General features: G+C 40.4%; 1 protein-coding gene across 2 annotated transcripts in view; it reads left to right on the top strand.

The window, feature by feature from the left end:
- The window catches only part of LOC122557242 (ribose-phosphate pyrophosphokinase 1), a 54,002-nt gene extending 34,925 nt beyond the window's left edge, over positions 1 to 19,077 (top strand). For both annotated transcript variants that reach the window (XM_043704733.2, XM_043704735.2), the window contains 3 exons: positions 10,209 to 10,382; positions 12,821 to 12,980; positions 16,428 to 19,077. In XM_043704733.2, the coding sequence (XP_043560668.1) occupies positions 10,209 to 10,382; positions 12,821 to 12,980; positions 16,428 to 16,520 (427 nt within the window). In that variant the 3' untranslated portion in view covers positions 16,521 to 19,077. The remainder of the gene's footprint in view (positions 1 to 10,208; positions 10,383 to 12,820; positions 12,981 to 16,427) is intronic.
- The last annotated feature ends 3,578 nt before the right edge of the window (positions 19,078 to 22,655 follow it).

Below are 22,655 nucleotides of genomic sequence, written 5' to 3'. Positions count from 1 at the left end.
AGCAGGTGGAGTTACATTTATTTAAATTAGAGGTGTTGCATTTTGGTAAGGCAAATCAGGGCAGGACTTATACACCTAATGGTAGGACCCTGGGACATGTTGCTAAATAGTGTTGTGGACCAGTCCAGACCCCCTTGAAATATTTCAAGAAAGTAGCCCAGATCCTAACTTTGCTAGTTGTTTTGAGCAGGTGTTTAGTGGATGTTCCAGGAGTGATGCAGCTGGCGCAATCATCTAGTTTTAAACAAAACAGAATTTATTTGCAAGATTACCGGATGAAACACAAATGAAAGAGAACAGAATATAGAATAACTTAACCTATCTAAAAACCCAACAGATCATCCAACTTAATGATGCTATTCCAAATACTTGCAACAATCCCCAAAAACACCCCTTTGCAAAAAAAGAGAAACAGTCCAACACTGGTTCTTGCGGGAGAGATGTCAGAGAGAGAACATTTTTCATACTAAATGACATGACATTAAATTGATACAGTCCATTCAGGATTATAAAGGCTGGAATTGTCTTCGCTCTTTCGGAAGTAGGTACCTGCCAGTATCCTGTGAGCAAGTCCAATTTAGAAATACAAGTTGCTTGTCCCACCTTTTCAACCCAGTCTTCCAAATGTGAAATCAGGTATGCATCAGTCTTTGTAACTGCATTGATTTTGCAATAGTCCACACATAACCATCAGATACTATCAGGTTTTGGCACAGTTACAATGGGTGAGCTCCAGTCAATGTAACTCAGTTCGATTATATCATCTTGGAGAATGTGTTCAATCTCCTTTTGAATCTGTGCCAACTTTAAAGTGTTACGCCTATAAGGATGTTGCTTAATCGGAACAGTGTCTCCGAAATCTACATCATACGCAATTAGGTTAGTGCTTCCCAGCTTATTTCCACATACCTCCCCATGCAATAGTAAGAACTCTTTCAGGTAATTTCAATTTTCCTCTGGAAGGAAACTCAACTCAATAATTTCTCCCAATTTTTGACAACTTCCTCATTGTCCAATTTAATTTGAGGAATGTCCAGTTCAGAATCCTCTGAACTTGGTTCTTCCCTCTGTGTTAACCAGTAACACAGTTTCCTTTGGCTTTCCTTCCCTGTCAAAATAACTTCTGAGCATATTCACATGACACGCTCTGAGATTCCTTTCTGTCCTTATCAAATAGTTCACCTCACTCCATTTCCTTTTAACTTGATAAGTCCACTAAACCTATCCCTGGAAGTAACACTAACACCTTTATGTCCGATAGCAAAAATTGAGAGTTTTTGATTTCTTTCTGCTCCTGCTGCATTGTATGTTGTGATACTTTTAAACGCTGTCTAGCCAACTCCCCCGCTTTATTTAATCGTTCCCAAAAATTTGACACACAGTCCAAATATGTGGTCTCTGAATTATGATTTACCAGCTTCTCCTTAATCAGTTGAGTGGTCCTCTCACTTCATGCTCAAAATCTAATTCAGATGGACTGAATTTTGTCCGTTCATTTGGTGCATCTCTGATCGCAAAAAGTATAGATGGAATTCCCTTATCCCAATCATTTGTAATCTTGACTATAAGCCCTCAACATGGTCATTAATGTCTGCCACCTTTCAAGCACTTCCTGCAACTCTAGATAGTAGATTTGAATTGTTTTATTCCTAAGCTGTCCATAACTTCCATGAATGATTTCAATGTGAAGTTTGACCCTTGATCTGATCTTCTCTGTGAGTAGTCCGTATCAAGTGAAAAATTTGATTAAAACCTCTACAATCCTTTTAGCGGTAACATTGTGTAATGGAATGAGTCTGGAAATCTAGTGGACACATCCATTATTAACAAATACTGATTTCCACATTTCATTTTAGGTAGGGATCCTGTGCAATCAATTAAGACTCTTGTAAAATGTTCCTCAAATGCAGAAATAGATATTAAAGGTGCGGGTTTTATTACTGCCTGTGGTTCTCCAATTACCTGACATATGACATGTCTGGCAAAATTCAACCACATCCTTGTGCAGTTCAGGCCAGTAAAAAAATTTTTGTATTTTAGCTTGGGGTTTACTTATCCCCAAATGACCCCCTACTGGCAGTTTGTACGCCACTCTCAACACCTCTATTCTGTAACCCGCTGATGAACGTCTGCCCATTTCTCATCTGCCTGAATATGTGATGATCTTCATTTCCTCATTAAGATATCATTTTTAAAATAGTAGCATTCAGGGATATGTTCAGATTCTTTTTCCTTTTGATACAACCGCTTTAAATTTTCATCTTTCTGCTATTACTCAGTTAATGTATCTGAGCTAAAGATGTCTGCTTTGTCATCTATTTGCTCCTGGTTTGTCAAACATTCGAATAAACGGGGGGGTCTGCTAATTCCACTTCCACTTTCCTATCTATACTCTTTGATCTATTCTGTTTCAGCTGGTGACTGTGACCTCATTACCACACAATCAGGAAAAATCCCAGGATGTGTGTCGTGCTTTGCTTCGGGTGGCTGAGTTTCCACTGGCTTTTCAACCATACTAAGCAGTACTCCTGCCTGTGAACCAGTTATGCCGTTAGCAAGGACAGATTGTATTCCTGGAGCTGCGAGTTTGTCCAATACTCCTAGCACAATTTCTCCACTCTTCACTGGACACTCTAATCTCACTCTACATAATTGAGCATCTCTTGTCTCTTCCCATTCCTAGCACCTTTTCTGGCAGTACTCCTTCAGCGGTGCATATCTTTCAGTCACAGATTGAGAGGATCCTGTCTCTCTTAATATTGTAACCTCTCTACCTGCTGCTCCTGGCCTGTGTAAGTAAATGTTACCTTTGCAGGTATATGGTTGAAGAAGATCTGGCACTTCCTCCTTGCACAACCTCGTCTGAGTTGGTTATACTGGTGCAACTTTCTAGCCTCTGTTATCACTCCCATAAAATTCACTGGTTTATCCTGTTTTCCTACATCTGGCTTACAAATGCTTTTCTTAACCCACCAACGCTGATTTCATGTGACCTACTTTAATATACCGGAGCTTTTAAATTTCTCTTTTCCCTTCAAGGGTTTTCACCCTCTGGTAAGTTATCCCTGTGATCTTCACCGAGATATACGTTTCCCTTTCGATGTGAGGATTTCTCTCTTTCCCAATTTCTATCCCTTGTGGATTGAAATTGAGTTTGGAAGCTACACTTTGATTTATGGACCAACTCATGGTCATTAATCATTTCAGCTGCTGATCTTGCCCTTTTAACTCTCTGCTCTTTCACATGATTTCTCACTGCTTCAGGAAGTAAATGTTTAAATTCCTCCAAAATAATTGTCTCTCTGAAAGTGTCCTAGGTTTGCTGTATTTTTAATGCCCTTATCCAATGATCAAAATTACTTTGTTTGATCCTTTCAAACCCAATGTGGGTTTGACCAGCATCCCTCCTTAGATTCCTGAAACGTCTGTAGGCCTCTGGCACAAGTGCATGTGCACTTAAAATGGTTTTCTTTACCTCCTCATATGCTTCAGATACCACCTCTGATGTGACTACCTCACCAGTTCTACCTACAGGTTTTGTTTGGATCAACAAAACCCACATGGTCAGTGGTCACTGCATTTGTTTAGTGGTCTTTTCAAATGAGATGAAAAAGGCTTCCATATCCTTCTCATCAAATTTGGCAATTCATGAATATATTTAAACAGTTTCTCACCAGACCTTTGACTACCATGGGTTTGCTCATCCTCACTCTCTTCCTCACCAAGCGTAACTACTGGGCTACTGCTGTAATTATTGTCTGCTAATTTCAGCAGCTTTACTTTTATTCATCTTTTGTAAAACCACCAAAGTCACTTCTTCCACCCCCCGAAAGCTCTTTGTGACTGAAATAGCCATTGCTACCCCAAGCACTGTTTAAACCAACTGAAATCAACACCCAGAGCAAAAGACACTAACACCTGCCACTCGCAGCCTTTGAGTCGGTCAACACTAATCCTAATTTGGAACTACAGAACAAATCCTGCAAAGACCCTCCAATCTGTTGTGGGCCAGGCCAGACCCTCAAAACATTTCAAGAAAATAGCCCGGACCCTAACTTTACTAGTTGTTTTAAACAGGTGTACATACTAGAGAAGGTGCAAAACTTGACCTACTCTTAGGAAATAAGGCAGGGCAGGTGACTGAGGTTTTCATTGGGGGAGCACTTTGGGGCTAGTGACCATATTCTATTAGTTTTAAAATAATGATGGAAAAGGATAGACCAGATCTAAAAGTTGAAGTTCTAAATTGGAGGAAGGCTAATTTTGACAGTGTTACGCAAGAACTTTCAAAAGTTGACTGGGAGCAGATGTTCACAGGTAAAGGAACAGCTGGAAAATGGGAAGCCATCAGAAATGAGATTACGAGAGTCCAGGAGACAGTATATTCCTGTTAGAGTAAAGGGAAAGGCTGGTAGGTGTAGGGAATGCTGGATGACTCGAGCAATTGAGTGTTTTGTTAAGAAAAAAAGGAAGCCTATGTCAGGTACACAGGAAAAATCGGGTAAATCCTTAGAGTATAAAGGCAGTCGGAGTATGTTTAAGAGGGAAATCAGGAGGGCAAAAAGGGGACATAAGCTAGCATTGGCAAATTGAGTTAAGGAGAATCCAAAGGGTTTTTACAAATATATCCAGGAGAAAAGGGTAATTAGGGAGAGAATAGGGCCTCTCAAAGATCAGCAAGGCGGCCTTTGTGTGGAGCCGCAAGAGGTGGGGGAGATACTAAACGAGTATTTTGCATCAGTGTTTACTGTGGAGGAGGACATGGAAGACATAGAATGTTGGAAAATGGATGGTGGCATCTTGAAAAATGTCCGTATTACAAAGGAGGTGGTGCTGGATGTCTTGAAATGCACAAAGGTGGATAAATCCCTAGGACCTGATCAGGTGTGCCCTAGAACTCTGTGGGAAGCTAGGGAAGTGATTGCTGGGCCCCTTGTTTAGATAGTTGTATCATCGATTGTCACAGGTGAGGTGACAGAAGACTGAAGTTTGGCTAATGTGGTGCCACTGTTTAAGGTGGTAAGGACAAACCAGGGAACGATAGACCAGTGAGCCTTACATTGGAGGTGGGCAAGTTGTTGGAGGGAATCCTGAGGGATAAGATTGAACATATTTAGAAAGACAAGGACTGATTAGAGATAATCAACATGGCTTTGTGCGTGGGAAATCATGTCTCAAACTTGATTGAGTTTTTTGAAAAAGTAACAAAGAGGATTGATGAGGGCAGAGCAGTAGACGTGATCTATATGGGGTTCAGTAAGGTGTTTGACAAAGTTCCCCATGGGAGACTGGTTAGCAAGGTTAGATCTCATGGAATACAGGGAGAACTAGCCATTTGGACACCGAAATGGCTCAAAGATAGAAGACAGAGGGTGGTGGTGGAGGGTTGTTTTTCAGACTGGAGGCCTGTGACCAGTGGAGTGCCACAAGGATCGGTGCTGGGTCCACTACTTTTCATCATTTATATAAATAATTTGGATATGAACATAACAGGTATAGTTAGTAAGTTTGCAGATGACACCAAAATTGGAGGTGTAGTGGATAGCGAAAAAGGTTACCTCAGATTACAATGGGATCTTGATCAGATGGGCCAATGGGCTGAGGAGTGGCAGATGGAGTTTAATTTAGATAAATGTGAGGTGCTGCATTTTGGGAAAGCAAATCTTAGCAGGACTTACACACTTAATGGTAAGGTCCTAGGAGTGTTGCTGAACAAGGAGACCTTGGAGTGCAGGGTCATAGCTCCTTGAAAGTGGAGTCGCAGGTAGATAGGATAGTGAAGGCGACATTTGGTATGCTTTCCTTTATTGGTCAGCGTATTGACTACAGGAGTTGGGAAGTAATATTGTGGCTGTACAGGACATTGTTGGAATGTTGCGTGCAAATCTTGTCTCCTTCCTATCGGAAAGATGTTGTGAAACTTGAAAGGGTTCAGAAAAGATTAACAAGGATGTTGCCAGGGTTGGAGGATTTGAGCTATAGGGAGAGGTTGAACAGGCTGGGGGTGTTTTCCCTGAAGCGTTGGAGGCTGAGGGGTGACCTTAGAAGTTTATAAAATCATGAGGGGCATGGATAGGACAAATTGACCAAGTCTTTTCCCTGGGATCGGGGAGTCCACAAATAGAAGGCATAGGTTTAGGGTGAGAGAGGAAAGATATAAAGAGACCTAAGGGGCAACTTTTTCATGAAGAGGGTGGTGCACGTATGGAGTGCCAGAGGAAGTGGTGAAGGCAGATACAATTGCAACATTTAAAAGGCGTCTGGATGTGTGTATGAATAAAAAGGGTTGAGAGGGATATGGGCCAAGTACTGGCAAATGGGACTAGATTAGGTTGGGATATCTGGTCGGCATGGACGCGTTGGACCAAAGGGTCTGTTTCCTTGCTGTACATCTGTGACTGTAACTCTGAGATGTAACGTGGATATTCCAGGAGTGATGCAGCTGGGTCAAGCGCCTAGTTTTAATCAAAGCAAAATTTATTTGCAAGATTACCAAATGAAACACAAACAAAAGAAAGCAAAATATAGAATAACTTAACCTATCCGAAAACCCATCAGATCATCCCAAATTAATGGTACTATTCCAAATAACTTGCAACACTCCCCAAAAACACCCCTTTGCAAACAAAAAGGGAAAAATCCAACACTAGTTCTTGCAGGAGAGATGTCAGGGAGAGGGCGAATCAGCGTGGACCTGCTTCTTTGGGTCCAGCAGTGTCACAACTGACTGCTTGCTGAAACCAAACCAGAGGAAAGCTGAGCTGTGACAGCTGTCCACTCCTTTTTCTTTGTTCGCAAGTGTTTTGTTTTAAACTCAAGCCTTTTGCTTGAGGCATTTCCTGTTAGCTATCATCAAATTGCCCCTTCCATCCATCCAAGTCCGACCTCTCAGCAACTGTGCGTTAATGACCCCTCTGATTTTAAAAGAAACCAAGGGCAACATAACTTTGTTAAACGAACAGCTTCATCACAAAAGAAAGAGGCTTAAAAGTGCAGGTGCATAGCTCCTTGAAAGTGGAGTTGCAGGTAAACTGTGTAATGAAGGCGGCATTTGACACGCTTGCCGTCATTGATCAGAACATTGAGTATAGGAATTGAGATGTCGTATTGGGGCTTACAGGACATTGGCTAGGCCACGTTTAGAATACTGTGTCCAGTTCTGGCCTCCCTTCTGTAGGAAAGTTGTTATTAAACTTGAAAGCGTTCAGAAAAGATTTACAAGAATGTTGCTATGGGGAGAGGCTGAGTAGGCTGGGTCTTTTTTTTTCCCCTGGAGTGTCAGAGGCTGAGAAGTGACCTTATAGAGGTTTATAAAATCATGGTCGTGGATATGGTGAATAGCCAAGGTTTTTTTTCCCATGGTAGGGCAGTCCAGAACTAGAGAGCATAGGTTTAAGGTGAGAGGGGAAAGATTTGAAATTGGGTTGGGATATCTGGTCAGCGTGGACAGGTTGGACCGAAGGGTCTGTTTCCATGCTGTACATCTCTATGACAACTTTCGCGCAGAGGGTGGTGCGTGTATGAAATAAGCTGCCAGAGGAAGTGGTGGAGGCTGGTACAATTCCAACATTTTTAAAGGAAACTGGGTGAGTACACGAATAGGAAGGGTTTATAGGGATATGGGCCAATGCTGGCAAATGGAACTAGACCAGTTTAGGAGATCTAGTTAATGTAGACAAGTTGGACCAAAAGGTCTGTTTCCGTGCTGTATAACTCTATAAGTCATTAGCTGTATTTTGTAAGCAGTTGCAGTCCCGGCAGTTACCCTTGTGATACTCCATTGTCAATCTGAAAAAGAACCCTTACCCCTATTCACTGTTTACTCTCAAATGTTGATTGGCCTGTAAACTATGTGTAAAAGAACAGTTATGAATCATGTTTTTCCAGTCTATTTGTCCTTTCATCTTTTGATCTTCAATGTTTCAAGACCCAACAAATTATTGATTTAATTATCTCTTTCATCCAATCTCAATCATTTATAGGATCATGAGAAATAGGTGCAGGAGTAGGCCATTTGGTTCACTGAAGCTGCTCTGCCGTTCAGTAAAATTATAACTCATCTGATTGTGGCCTTACCTCCACATCCTTTTGAGTTCCTTGTCAGTCAACAATCTCTCTATCTTGGCCTTGATAAATATTCATTCATCTAGACTACTATAGAAGTGATTTCCACTGATTGATGACCTTTGACAGAATATTCAGCAAGTCTGATAGCAACTGTGGAGAGAAATCAGTTACTGTTTCAGGTTGAGTGACACTTCCTCAGAATAGGAAGGTTCCTGATTGCTGAATCTTCAATCCATGCTACCTTGCTTGTTGGAAGCAGTTGAAGGGATGGTGTTGGATAGTACATACAATTACACCTACAAACAGTGGAAATATACTACGGAGAGTTGTGACGGCAGCCCAGTCTGTCATGCAAACACACCTTCTATCCATTAACTCCATCTATACGTACTTCTGCCTCAGGAAAGCAACCAGCATAATCAAAGATTTCCTCCCATCCAGCTTATACTCTCTTCCACATTCTTCCGTTGGGCAGACGATGTAAAAGTTTGAAAACGTGTACGAATACATTCAAAAACTGCCTTTTCCCGAGTCTTTTCAGGCTTTTAAATACACCTCTCAAATGTTAATTTTGATCTCTCTCTTCCACCCCCCCTTTCCCTTCCACCCCCCCTTTCCCTTCCACCCCCCCTTTCCCTTCCACCCCCCCTTTCCCTTCCACCCCCCCTTTCCCTTCCACCCCCCCTTTCCCTTCCACCCCCCCTTTCCCTTCCACCCCCCCTTTCCCTTCCACCCCCCCCTTTCCCTTCCACCCCCCCTTTCCCTTCCACCCCCCCTTTCCCTTCCACCCCCCCTTTCCCTTCCACCCCCCCTTTCCCTTCCACCCCCCCTTTCCCTTCCACCCCCCCTTTCCCTTCCACCCCCCCTTTCCCTTCCACCCCCCCTTTCCCTTCCACCCCCCCTTTCCCTTCCACCCCCCCTTTCCCTTCCACCCCCCCTTTCCCTTCCACCCCCCCTTTCCCTTCCACCCCCCCTTTCCCTTCCACCCCCCCTTTCCCTTCCACCCCCCCTTTCCCTTCCACCCCCCCTTTCCCTTCCACCCCCCCTTTCCCTTCCACCCCCCCTCCTCTCTTCCACCCCCCTCCTCTCTTCCACCCCCCCCTCCTCTCTTCCACCCCCCCCTCCTCTCTTCCACCCCCCCCCTCCTCTCTTCCAACCCCCCCCTCCTCTCTTCCAACCCCCCCCTCCTCTCTTCCACCCCCCCCTCCTCTCTTTCACCCCCCCCCTCCTCTCTTTCACACCCCCCCTCCTCTCTTCCACCCCCCCCCTCCTCTCTTCCACCCCCCCCCCCTCCTCTCTTCCACCCCCCCCCCTCCTCTCTTCCACCCCCCCCCTCCTCTCTTCCACCCCCCCCCTCCTCTCTTCCACCCCCCCCCCCTCCTCTCTTCCACCCCCCCCTCCTCTCTTCCACCCCCCCCCCCTCCTCTCTTCCACCCCCCCCCTCCTCTCTTCCACCCCCACCCCCCCCCCCCCCCATCTCTTCCACCCCCCCCTCCCCCTCCTCTCTTCGGACAAAATGTCTTTTACTGCAATGCTCAACTACTGTACAAGCAAACCACTATTTTTTAAAATAATGGATCATAGCACTTTCCCAGTTGTAGATATTAGACTGATTAGCCTACAGTTTTCTATATTCTTCCTTTCAAATTTGCAGTTTTCAAATCAGCCAGGGCTGAGGCCTTTCTCATTTTAGCCATAACAAGCCTGTGTATTTAAGTTCTGACTGCTAACTGAATTTGTTTTCTCATATTGTAATATTGCTGCTCATTTTCTTTATATCAAATAATAAATAAATTTGGCATCTTTGTTTCATGCATTTTGTACTAAAATAATTTTTTGAATAGTGTGAAATTTGAGCCCAGATTCTAAATCTAGCAGAGTCATCAAGCCTGATTTGTTAGTGAGGATGTCTATTAAATTTACAGTCCTGTTGCATGTCTTCAGTTTTTCGTTCAAGCCATTCCTAAGTTATATCAAAATTCATTGTTAATTATTATGACAATAAGGAATTAAACGCTGGCTAAAAGAGCCATAACAGTGCAGTGTTCATAGTTCTTCATTATTTACACATGTACATTCATTAAGCAAGACAAAGTACATGCACATCAAATTTACTTCTGTTTTCTGCTTTTTGTTTTTAGAGTTACATCTATTGCTGATCGGCTGAATGTAGATTTTGCACTGATTCATAAGGAGCGTAAAAAGGCCAATGAAGTTGACCGAATGGTTCTGGTTGGTGACGTGAAGGATCGAGTAGCAATCCTTGTTGATGATATGGCTGATACTTGTGGTACAATTTGCCATGCTGCAGACAAGTGAGTTGCTCAATTGTAGAACATGAAAGAACACCTCTGTAGCAACCTCACCTTAAAGAAAACAAACTCCCCTTTTTAAATGTGTTTATTACACTCACAATACCAATCTCACCTCTAATTTGTTTCTGTTTTGTAGCAGTGTTATCAAAGACTGCCACGGTTTTCCATCTTTAATTACTGTAATCTAATGATCTACGTTCCAGCACTTCGGTTGCAATTATTAATGAGACAAATTTTCTGCTGATTGCCACTTCGGCCTTTTTCTATGAAATTTCTGGGAGAAGATTCTGATCAGGGCTTCTTCAAAACTATGAACTCGTGTTTCAATTCTGACAGAATTCTTTCAAAAGACTCAGCTGTCATATTCTCAAATTTAAGGGGTCTTGACAGCTGATGTCAAATGTAATTTCTTAAGGTAAGTGCCAGCTGTGGAAGGTGTAAGATGCCAAGTTGGCAGGGGGCTAGGTAAAATATGCATTGTTTAAGTTAGGTCTGGTTGGGTTGTAGAAATTAGGTCTGGGGTAGGGTAGGCACTGTGGTTAGGGTAGGGACTGTGGAGTTTAGTTAGGTCCAGCAGAGTGGTATATCGAGTTGGGTTGGGTCCAATTCAGCCATTGGAGTTGGGATTGTTCCAGGGGCAGGAAAGTGATCTTTGATCTGGTCCGGTACAGTCTGGTGGCCAGGTCCAGTGTTGTGGGTGAGCTGGGAGTCTGTTCACATCCAGGGGCCAAGGGAAGGGTTGTTGCATCAAGACTTGGGAGAGGTACAGTTGTGTGCCTGAGAGATAAGAATGGAGTCAGCTGAATAGCAAATTTCAAGAGTAACTATTTGCTTAATTTTGTCAGAACCCTCTGAATTATCTGCTTTTAAATGGAGACTTTCAGAGGATTTGTGAACTGCTTAATGGAATCCTCAATTTCCCAGGCAATTCCTTCGGAGTGTGTTGCAATGGGAATTCACAAGGGCCCCATGCACAACTCCCATCTATGCTGGAATAATGACTGGCTGTCATAAAATTAGAGTCAGAATTAGAGTGGTGCTGGAAAAGCGCAGCAGGTCAGGAAAATTGATGTTTCGGGCAAAAGCCATTCATCAGGAATGAGGCTGGGAGCCTTTGCAGTGGAGAGATAAATGAGAGGGGTTGGGGCTGGGGAGAAGGTAGCTAAGAGTGCAGTAGGTAGATGGAGGTGGGGATGAAGGTGATAGGTCAGAGAGGAGCGTGGAGTGGATAGGTGGGAAGGAAGGTTGACAGGTAGGACAGGTGCTGAGCTGGCAGATTGGAACTGGAATAAGGTGGCATGAGGGGAAATGAACTTTTCCCCCGTCATAAAATTTGAAGATGTGTACGACAGATTAATATGCTTGCGGTGGGCAACTTTCTTTGACTTAAATATGGAGGATTTACCATATCAGCACTTCAAATATTGTTTTGAGCTCTCCATCTAACTTGCATAGCAGTAGATTTGCAAATAAGGTACTGTACGTAGGTGAGCCTACACCTTCCTTTTTATACTTGAAGATCTGATCTGACCTTGAAGAAGTGGAGAAAACAGTCATGGTCTGTACATTTCCATTATTCTTTTAGGTTTTCTTGTACTACTGCTAATTTACAAACATTAATATTCTATTCCCTTCAATAAAATCAGTACTCGAAAGTATGATTCCTTTGACTTCCAAACTGCATCCACCATGTTGATTATTCAGGAGTACTTTCCCATGTAAGCCAATGATCAATTCCACCTACAGTTGACCTCTTAAGTTGCTGTCCTATTTTTAATGCAACATGAAAGTATTCTGTTGAGAAATATTCTGTTTTACTATCATTAATGAGAATGGTCTTCACTGTAACTAAAGTATTTTTAGTATTAGTATTTTTAAGGTGTACACCCACGCATCCTAGAATTTGTTGGTTTGCATATGCTGTTTATAAATCTACAGCGTGGTCAAGACAAAGTATTTAAGTCTTAGGTTGGCATGAACCCATTGTGTAGTTTGATTTGCCTTTGCCATCTCTTAACTGGTGCATTCATTGCACCGTTACATTTTGAAGTTTTTAAAAATCTGGTTCCAAAATCCTTTGGAATTCTGGGAAGCAAAATATGGCCAATTTCTGACCATCTTCCTCAAAAAGCAGCCTCTTGTTTTGCTCCCAATACTATCAGTTGAACTTAATTTCAGTTTTCTTGCTTAAGACTGATCTGTAAAACTCGGTGATTTGCGATGCTTTGGTTTGCGAAGGAGGAGAGAAGCATAGACCATTGATTAGCTTGTTTAAAAGTAATGAGTAAATTAATTGAACTCACCAATGTTCTGTTTAATTTGTAATTGTGCATGTTTTCCCAAGCAGTTATTGACGCATCAAAAGTTAGAAATGAAATGCTGCAGTTGGTGAGAGGGGAGGAGCTTAGTTTTTGAATTGATTCATCTGTGCATTATAGGCTACTTTCTGCTGGAGCGACCAAAGTCTATGCTATCCTCACACACGGAATCTTCTCCGGTCCTGCTATCTCCCGTATCAACAATGCCTGTTTTGAAGCAGTAGTGGTCACCAACACAATACCTCAGGAGGATAAGATGAAGCACTGTCCCAAAATACAGGTATGTTAAGAATAAATTATTTATGCAACAGAGGGGCAACTCTGATGCAGTATCAAGAGAAAATTCCCTCCATACTTCCCTTAGAACTTCCCTTGAAATAGAGTTTGATGCGTATTTTTTATTCATTCTCTGTATGATTTTTGGCCGGTAGTAGCATGTATCTATGGAAGTATTCTAGTTTACATGGCTGAGTATTTTCCTCTCTTTATTTGCTGTGGGAAGAGTGGTTATCAACTATTGTATTGGCTTTTGAAATAAAGGAAGAACTGCTTAGGATAAGCAACTATTTATAGAATCCAATACTGAAGTGGGGAAAAAAAACTGCTTGAGCAATTTATATTTTAAATGCTAACATTTCCGAAGTTTGTAGGTAGCATTAAATTGGGAGAGTTAAGTAGCACTGAGAAGAACTGGAGTAAATGACAAGATTATGCTAAGACTGAGCGCTGCAGAAGAATCCGGTCTGGGAATTAAACATTGCAGGAAATAAGATATTTACAAAAGAGAGGGAAAACCTGAAAGTGGCATATCTCTACTTGGAATAACGTGATGCCACAAACAAAACTAAAATAGAATTTGTGGGACATAGACAACGGATCAGTAACACCAATGGTTGAAGTGAAGTTGAGGAATAGATATGCAGACAAATGAAGGAATTGACTAAAAGAATATTAAATAATAATAGATTTAAACTACCCTTTGTATCAATGGGTGGAGGAAGTGGACTTCCTATAATGTGTGCAGGTCACCTTTCTCACCTAATGGGTTGAAGTATTTGTAATCATCTTTAGCCAGATGTGCATGTGGATGATTCATTTCAGCTTCCTGCTGAGGTCCCCAGCATCACAGAAGCCAGTCTTCAGCCAAATCAATTTGCTGCATATAATATCAAGAAACAGTTGCAGTCATTTGATACTGCAAAGGTTATGGGCCTATACCTATAGTTATACCTATAGTATTGAAGCATTGTGCTCCCGAACAAGCTACAGACTTGGCCAAGCTGTTCCAATATACCTACAGTATTGGTATCTAGATGACAATGCAGAAAATTGTCCTGGTCGCTATGATCCTACAGTGAGACAAGTATAGTCTGACCAGTCAGCACCCAGTCAGTCCACTGTCTGTTATTAGCAAGGTGCTTTAAGGTGGTTTTGATCATACAGTCAAGTACTACTTGCTCAACCAAAATGTTTGGCTCTGTTTTGGTTCTACCAGAGCTATTTGGCACCTGATTTCATTGCAGCCTTGAATCAAAAAATGACAAAACAACCAAATTTGAAAACAGGCAAGAATTATTGCCATTGAGGTTAACTGTGTGTCATTAAGGAATTCTCGCAAAAGAGGTGAGAATGAACTTGACTGTCAAGTCTTCCTATCTGCAGTTTTATGTGCATGATGTAGTGGCAGTGTGTGGATTTGAACTCTGGTAAGTTGACCTGAGAAGAGGGACCCTCTCCATCATGGTGAAAATTAAGATCCACAGTGCTTTTATTTATAAGGAAGAACAAAACTAGAGGCTATTGATGTAAGTCACCAAGAAATCATGCACTAAATTATTAAGCCTTTTTCACACAATGGTGAATGTGAAGCCTCCTCTATAGGAATGGTCGAAGTAAATCATGTAAATATATTTAAGGGGAAATTAGGTAAGAATATGATGGAGGAAGCATTAGAGAGAGGTGCTGATAAATGAAAGTGGATGGGAAGAAACTTGACTGAATGTTGTCCTCCTGTTTCTCCCCCCCTCAGTTGAAGCAAAATGCTCAGAGACAGTATAGTTTTACCACCTTCATCTTTATTCTGGCCCCTGGAGGGAGAGAGAACGATTGCCTTTGTGCACAGAAACATGAGTTCATGGTCTTCTCTGGAACAGTGTTTCTCAATGAACTATATAATCATTTTATAGGGAGGAGCATCCAGATTAGGCAACATACCTATTAATTGGGTGATTGTTACAATCAACGAGTATCGTTAGCAGAGCCTAAGCCCTTTACTGTTATACAGTGAATGTCCTTAACTTTGTTAACTGGATTCATACAATAGATACTTTTCACCTTGCTAACTGACGTTAGAAACTGAATGCTACCTCATCTTGTTAAATGGCTCGACACAATGACTGCTTTTCCATCTTGTTCACCCATTACCCTTGCCTCCAGCACCTCATTGTTAACTGTAAGTTTTTATCTGATCTGAATCATGCTCATAAAATTCAACTTAATTCTTTCTCTGCCTGCTTATACTCTATGCACATGCTCTAGGAGAAAGTGAGGACTGTAAATGCTGGTGATCAGAGTCAAAAGGTGTGGCACAATTTTTGACTCTGATTGTAACACTGACGTGATCTTGTTTCTGTGCTGTACATTTTATATATCACATGCTTGCTAATCTACTTCAATCTATTATTGAAGGTTGGATGCCAAGATTTAAGCTTTGTCTCATTGGATATGGTAATTATCCTGAAATAGATCTCAGAATGAAATATCACTTTGTCTCAATGTATCCTACTTTCACAAGATTGTGCCTTTGTTTCAGGATGGAGCTTAATGCAGTTGCTTCATCCAGGATAAGGCCCTAATGTAACCCTGTTCCAAGTATTATGGATGTGTGAGTTTCCATTTTAAGCATTCAGTGGACTATTCCATATTTTAAAGGAAATGGTTCAAAGGAATATTTTGGAAGAGAAAATATTGGGGACGACATTTCAGACCACGGCCCTCAGCAATTAGAGATATTGTCACCAATTTCTGCTCAGTTTGTTTATATGCATAGCCTTCCCCATTTATCTAATTCCACAACAGCTTATAAAGCAGCAGGTAGCAACTTTGGGAAAAATTTGAAACATAAGAAAAAGGACATTGAACAGGATTACGTGGGCAGCGCTCCGAAAGCTAGTATGGGCATCATGTGCCAAATGGCTCAACCTATCCTGTAAAATTTGAATTTATTTTATTATTGTAAGGATGCATTACTAGCTCCAATGAGTGCAGTATAATTTCATGATGTAGATGCCATCAGTTGTAATATAAAGCTTAATGTTGTGTATTTACCCCTGATTCATTCTCAAAATTGTCAAATTAATGCAGTTCATCTGAGTTGTACTTCAGTTAACATAATACTTGTTTCTAGTTTCTCACATAAGTTGTAGTATGACTAAAATAGAAACTGAGATGGAAATGTGTTGCTGGAAAAGCGCAGCAGGTCAGGCAGCATCTAGGGAACAGGAGAATCGACGTTTCGGGCATTAGCCCTTCTTCAGGAAAAATGCCCGAAGCGTCGATTCTCCTGTTCCCTAGATGCTGCCTGACCTGCTGCGCTTTTCCAGCAACACATTTCCATCTCTGATCTCCAGCATCTGCAGACCTCACTTTCTCCCTAAAATAGAAACTGATCTGTCTATATTCCAATACACAACTCATGTTGAATCATCATTTTGTTTCCTTCTATTAGGTTATTGATATCTCCATGATCCTTGCTGAAGCAATTCGAAGAACTCACAATGGAGAATCTGTCTCTTATCTGTTCAGCCATGTTCCATTGTAGTGTCTATGCACTGCTGTTGCAGTACATGCTATTTTACCAAATTGTTTCTTTTCCATGAGTCCTTCTGTTGCACCTGCCATACCAAAAGGTTAAAAAGTATTCTTTGCTTCTGCTTCACATTGTGGTACACTTCTATCTGAACTGAAATTGATTAGACATTTCAGTGTGTTAGATGTTTCCAATTAAAAGCAGCAGCTACAATTGGGTTTGATATGTATAAAACTTAACAACACTTTTTTTTCTTTATGTAAGGCTATATATCTGGTATTTACCTTTTTAAAAATCATGCCTAATATTTTTTTCTGTACTCTATGTATTGCAATATTGATTGCTACAAGTCTGCAACAGTGTAAGCTTACCGCTGTTTTACTCAGAGCAGGTTGTTACTAGGTGCTTACAAATATTTTGGCAAAACTGGAATAGAGATGGTGTGCTAGGGGAAATTAATGTATTAAATCATTTTTATTCCCTGCTTTTTCATATTGTAAAATTTGTTTCTATCATTGCAACAGCACATTTAATCAAATTCTGTATATTTTCCGCCTGAAACAGCTCAACTGTATACTGATAGAGAAAGGACAAATTATTTTTGCCTTGGTTTTATGCTGTTTTATGCCTTATTAAATGTACAGTAATTTAATAGTTATGAATAATTCCAGTAATGCATGGTAGTGATATGTTCCTTCTGAGTTATAATTGGTTTGGACTGAGCTCTTTTCATAGTCAGCAAGAAGACAATTCAGTTGACTTTCCAAGAAACTTTAAATTAATTGGAACCGTAATGAATATAGCTCATTCAGGCAGTAAATCTGCCCTTAAACCTGGATCTAAAATAGTTTTATTAAAAACCAAATGAACTTTTTTTATAGGAAACAAGTAGAGAATTGTATTTTGTTTCCATCAAATTCAAATAACCTAGATAAACCAATATAAATTTAGTCAGTGTTGCAATTTGATTTACTTGATTTATTTCTTATTCTGTGTACACATATATGAGCCATATATTTAAGAACAATAGTTGTGACTTCATGTAGTTTGCAACTCTGAGTAATTTTGTTCTGTAATGGGATAGAAAGACACTAAATCTGTCCAGTTGCTTGCACATAAGCCAGAAGAGTAGGAAATTGATTTTGCCCCTAGTTTGACAGTAAACTATAATGCTGGTGCATATTTTTTAGTAGTAATGTAACTTTGAAGAACTCAATTGAGTGAAATCTTGCTTGAGAGTATCTTGGAAACTTTTTTTTAAGGACACTTGATCAGTTTAATAAGATGGACATGTGCAGAATTTTGAAGACTGCAACTATTCTGCAACTCTTGTCACTTGCAAATTAGAAGTCTGAGGAGATTATGTCAGCTGAATTGAACCTTTTCCTTATAGTGGAAATCTATAGGTAATGAAGCTGTAGAATGAACTTTTTATAGGTTTCCAGATGTCTTTGCTTAACAAGGCCTGGCATAATCAGTACATTGAAGCCTTATAAAAATAATTTACAGACATAGTTTCTGTTGGAATGCTGGTTCTGTTAGGGATGTTGCTGTTTGTTCAACACCATCAAATGACTTAGGGTTGTAGATGCCATTTTGTAAATGTCGCATAATTGAAAATGTTTTTGGGAGTGTTAAAATGCTGGCTTGCACACTTGGGGACTAAGTTCCAACCAAGGATATAAACATTTTGATTTACCTACTGTTCAATTCTAATGTGAAACAAGACTCATTTTAAGCCACTTTTCAGTTGCCCAGAGCACATACAATGGGATTATTTTAACTAGTTGGCACGCAGGCAAGTCAAGGGGAATATGTGGAAAGTCTCAGCTTTGTCTACGTTGCACATCTTATGGTGTGACATCATTTAGTTGGGATTGCTAGATAAAATTGTGCAAAAATTGTATTTCTAAAACTCGGTGAAACTTGTGTTTACTGTTTTAGATGAAGTGGATACCATTTCCCTACTGTGAATATAAGCAAGACATTGAAATATTTTCTATATTTGTGCACACAAGGATCACATTCATAGTTTATATACTCATTTATTGAAACAAGACCCTAAATCACAGAAAGGGATAGGGAAGGGTTGTCCTAAATGCATGATTCAATATTCTGGATGATATTGTTGCTCACTCTGGACTTTGCTCCCAACTGACCCCACTTTTGTCCCTTTTGGACTAGCTCAAGCTATTCTGAATTGTCTCTTTGGTTTCAGAGTGGTAATGCATGGAAAGTCTGATCTAGTGCTGTATAGAGCTACATTATCTCACACGAGCTATATGTAGCTTTTGGGTTCTTTGGTTAAACATTGGACTGGAGTTGCCTTATATACACATACAACCCACACATATGTCATGATCTGAGCATAAAAATGTTGATTTTTTTTTAAGGCTATCTCGATACATTTTGTGTTAAACCCTGTACAGTTATATTGGGACAATTTCCACATATTCAGGTCTGCAATTGTTAGTCCGTTTTTAGGTTGTTTTCTACAGTATAGATAAAAGCTGAAGAGCTTACGTTTGTTCAATCATGTGCTCCAATAAACGTGATGTTATGTTTGTCATGCAAGTGTTCTGATTTCAACTTTTGTTGTGTTCATTGCCATAATGTTGTAAAAGAAAACCTACAATTTAATTTAATTTTTTTGAAACTTTTTCTTCTCTGTTGCTCATGCAACATTTTGAGATATAATTTCCTGGGCAGCAGTTCCCATCCAATACTTTGTCTAAATTCTCATTTAGTAGTTTGAACTTTCAAATTAAGGCTTGTTAGATTACTATTCAAGGAAGATATCTTTAGACAAAAGTATGCCTGAGTCTTGTATTCTTGATGTGTCTTTGTGCCTTCAACCAATTCCTAGGGCAAGAGTTCATGTGTCCTGAGTTGCTTACAATTCAATTATTACTTTAATATTTTGAAAAATGGAGTATAATGTGCAAAATGTGGAGTTGTTCATTTTGGATGAGAGAACAAAAGAGTATTATCTAAATAGAGTAGACTGCAGAAAGCTGCAACACAGAGAAACATAGGGCACTTTGCAGAAAGCTGGTACACAGGTACAGTAGATAATTATTTTATTCATTCGTGGGATGAGAGTATAGCTGGCAATACCAACATTTGCCCATTCTTAATTGCCCTGAGGGCAGTTAAGAGTCAACCACATTTCTGTAGGTTTGGCATCACGTGTAAGCCAGACCAGGTACGGATGGCAAATTCCTTCCCGAAAGGACTTTAGTAAAGCAGGTTCTATCAGGAAGACTAATAGAATATTGGCCCCTCCGAGGGAATTAGAGGAGAAGAGGGAAGACTTGCTGCAACTGTACAAGGTGCTGAGGAGACCACATCTGGAATACTGTGAGCAGTTTTGGTCCTCTTAATTAAGAAAAGATATTTCATTGGAGGCTGATCAGAAAAGGTTCACTAGGATGATCCCTGATTTGGCCGGATTTTCTTACAAGCAAAGCTTTATCAATTTGGGACTCATTGAAATTTAGTAGAATGAGAGGTGATCTGATGATCTTAACGGGCTAGGCAATGTAAATGTGGAGAAGATGGGACAGATTAGGACCAGAGGGCATAGTCTCAGAATTAAGGGGTGCCAATTTAAGAGTGAGATGAGGGATTTCTTTCCACAGAAGGTTGAAGGTTTTTGAAACTACTTGTCACAGAATTGTAGGAATATGCCTTGTGTATACTTAAGGTTGAAGTAGATTCTTGGGTTATGGAAAAAAGACAGGAAAGTGAATAAGGAATATTGGGATCAGCCATGATCTTTTGAATAATAGACCAGTTTTGAGGGGCCAAACAGCCTACACCTGTTACTGTTTCTTATGATCTTATTTTGACTTAATTGCAAGATAGTTAAGTATAGAATTAGAATATCCTTTATTGTCACATGTAATCAGGTACAGTTAGAGGTTTTATAATGTCACCTGTTATGGCGCCACCTTAAGTACAAGTACCTAGGTACAAATCTTAGATACAAAAGAGGAATAAAAAAGAAAAGTAGTTGCATTACTTTAGTGTTCAAAGAATAAGTTGGAAATACGTGGACAAAAGGATAAACATTGCAATTGCACAACCCAGGGACTTCCACACGGGGTCTCACTGCCCTCAGACTCAAGTCCAACAGCTATCCCTGCACTGCCCCAAACCTCCAGTCCACTCCATACTAGCTCTCAGCTGCTCCAAGGTAAGTTTTCTCCAGGACTGCTCCCCCTGTGCCAGCTACGGCTCTGGGACTGCTTCCCTGCATCGGCCTTCGCTCTAGGAGTGTCCTCTGGGCTTGCCGCCACCTCAGTTCTCCTCAAGGTAAATCCAAGTTATTGTTTGGCCAAAATGTGCAGGATGGAGGAAAGAAAAGAGAGGGGGGGGGGACAAAGACAAAAGAACATGTGGAGCAGAGAAGCTCTGGCTGGAACATCTTGCTAAAAATTGTTCATACAGTAGGAAAATCTTGGGACTATATATGAGACTAATGGTTATTTTCACTTGTTACCCTGTTCCTTGCATGGGTAGGAAAAGTGCAGTGTATGTGAGAGTATTCCAAGATATTAACTTGTTGAATAGGGGTGTGCCATATTTGAGGTATCCACAAAAAATAGGTAGTTGAATTCTAGTTTGCTAAAATGAAAATCCAATTAGTTGGACAACCCTGATTGTTGTGGAAAGTCCAAAGTACAGTATTCAGGGCAATATTTGCAGCAGTCCACTGCTAATATATGTAAAAGGAAAATGCTGCCTATTGTGTCAGTAAACAAAACTCAGGAATAGGTAGTTGCAATCTGTCTAAGAAATATGCAAGGATAATCTGAGCAGAAGGCATTATGGGATTTTAAGCAGTTTAATTTTTTGTGCTGAGTAAGAAGGGATATCATTGAATATTGAGAGAAAGCAAAAACTTGGGTCACAGATACTTGCAAAACCTGCAAGCTGAAGAAAAGGAATAATTAGATCGAATGATGTTTTTAGTATTAGAATTAAAGGAAGCTAGCCACAACTAAGTAACTGTTTAATTCTGATGTTGATTAAAGTCAGACAATTAAAATGCTGTTCTAAAAAAAGCTAACACCTCTTCTGGCATGATAGAAAGTACTGAGCAAAGAAGTAGGTGAGGCATCATTTTTGTACTGCAGCTAGTTTCTAGAGTTTTTCAAACAAGGGTATCAGTGCACATTGCTCAAAATGGGGATGTTAGATGTAATTGATAAAGGTATTGGAAATTAAACTGTAAAATAAGTCTGAGAGTTATCAAACAAGTGTCTGCATGTAAATATTTTTCACCTGATATGAGCAAACACACACAAAGGACAAGATAAACCATGTAGATCCTAAAGTTTCTAAAACTAGACTTTTACACTTAAAATGCATTACATCAGCAAGCCCAACAAAGATTCACCAGCTCCCTTTATTTACTGGCCCTAAACAACATCTACTGTTTGGATTTGAACAGTCAATGTAGGAATGGTTGGTTTGCTGCCCTTCATTCTGTTGCTAGTCAAACTTGTGTCCAAAATAAAATTAACTAATCGTCTGGTGAGTGGAACCTCCTTTTGAAAGATTTGATTCTCAATTTTTAATGTGGGTGCTAACATCAAAATAAACTATGGCTTGTGGTGGCTTGGGTTATGCACTTTAATGCTTCCCTTTCTATTTAATTGGTAAATTCATGACCTTCAAATCCCAGTTAGGAAAGGAAATGCGTAAGAAATAGACTATTCGCCCCTTTTGAACCTGCTGCGATTTCAAAGCACTATAAGAGAAGGTAAGAAAATGAAGATGTTTTCAGAACATTCAAGGAAATTTAGTGTGTGGAACAAAGGTTGAGATTATCAAAGGGGAAGAAATAGTTCAGTTGCTGTGTTCTCTCTTCAAGTTAGACATTGTTACTTGTGGATTGTAAAGTGAGCATCAGGGATTTCTTTTACTAAGCCACTAGAAAAAATGGATTACAACCCTTCTTACACTGTCTTTTTTAAGATTATAAGGTGAGGTGCTTCCCTTTGGATGATTTGGTTTTAGTTCTTGGGGCGGGGTGGTCAATCTCTGCTTCATAACAATTACGAATTTCTTAAACATCATTGAATGGAAGCTGAAACAATGGAATGGACATTGCAATGGTGGTTGATGGTTTGATTTATT

The sequence above is a fragment of the Chiloscyllium plagiosum genome, unplaced genomic scaffold, assembly GCF_037043375.1.
Source record: "Chiloscyllium plagiosum isolate Xiang-an unplaced genomic scaffold, Cpla_swu_hap1 HiC_scaffold_11, whole genome shotgun sequence".
In the NCBI taxonomy this organism is placed as follows: Eukaryota; Metazoa; Chordata; class Chondrichthyes; order Orectolobiformes; family Hemiscylliidae; genus Chiloscyllium; species Chiloscyllium plagiosum.
This window is presented reverse-complemented; position numbering and strand designations above follow the sequence as displayed.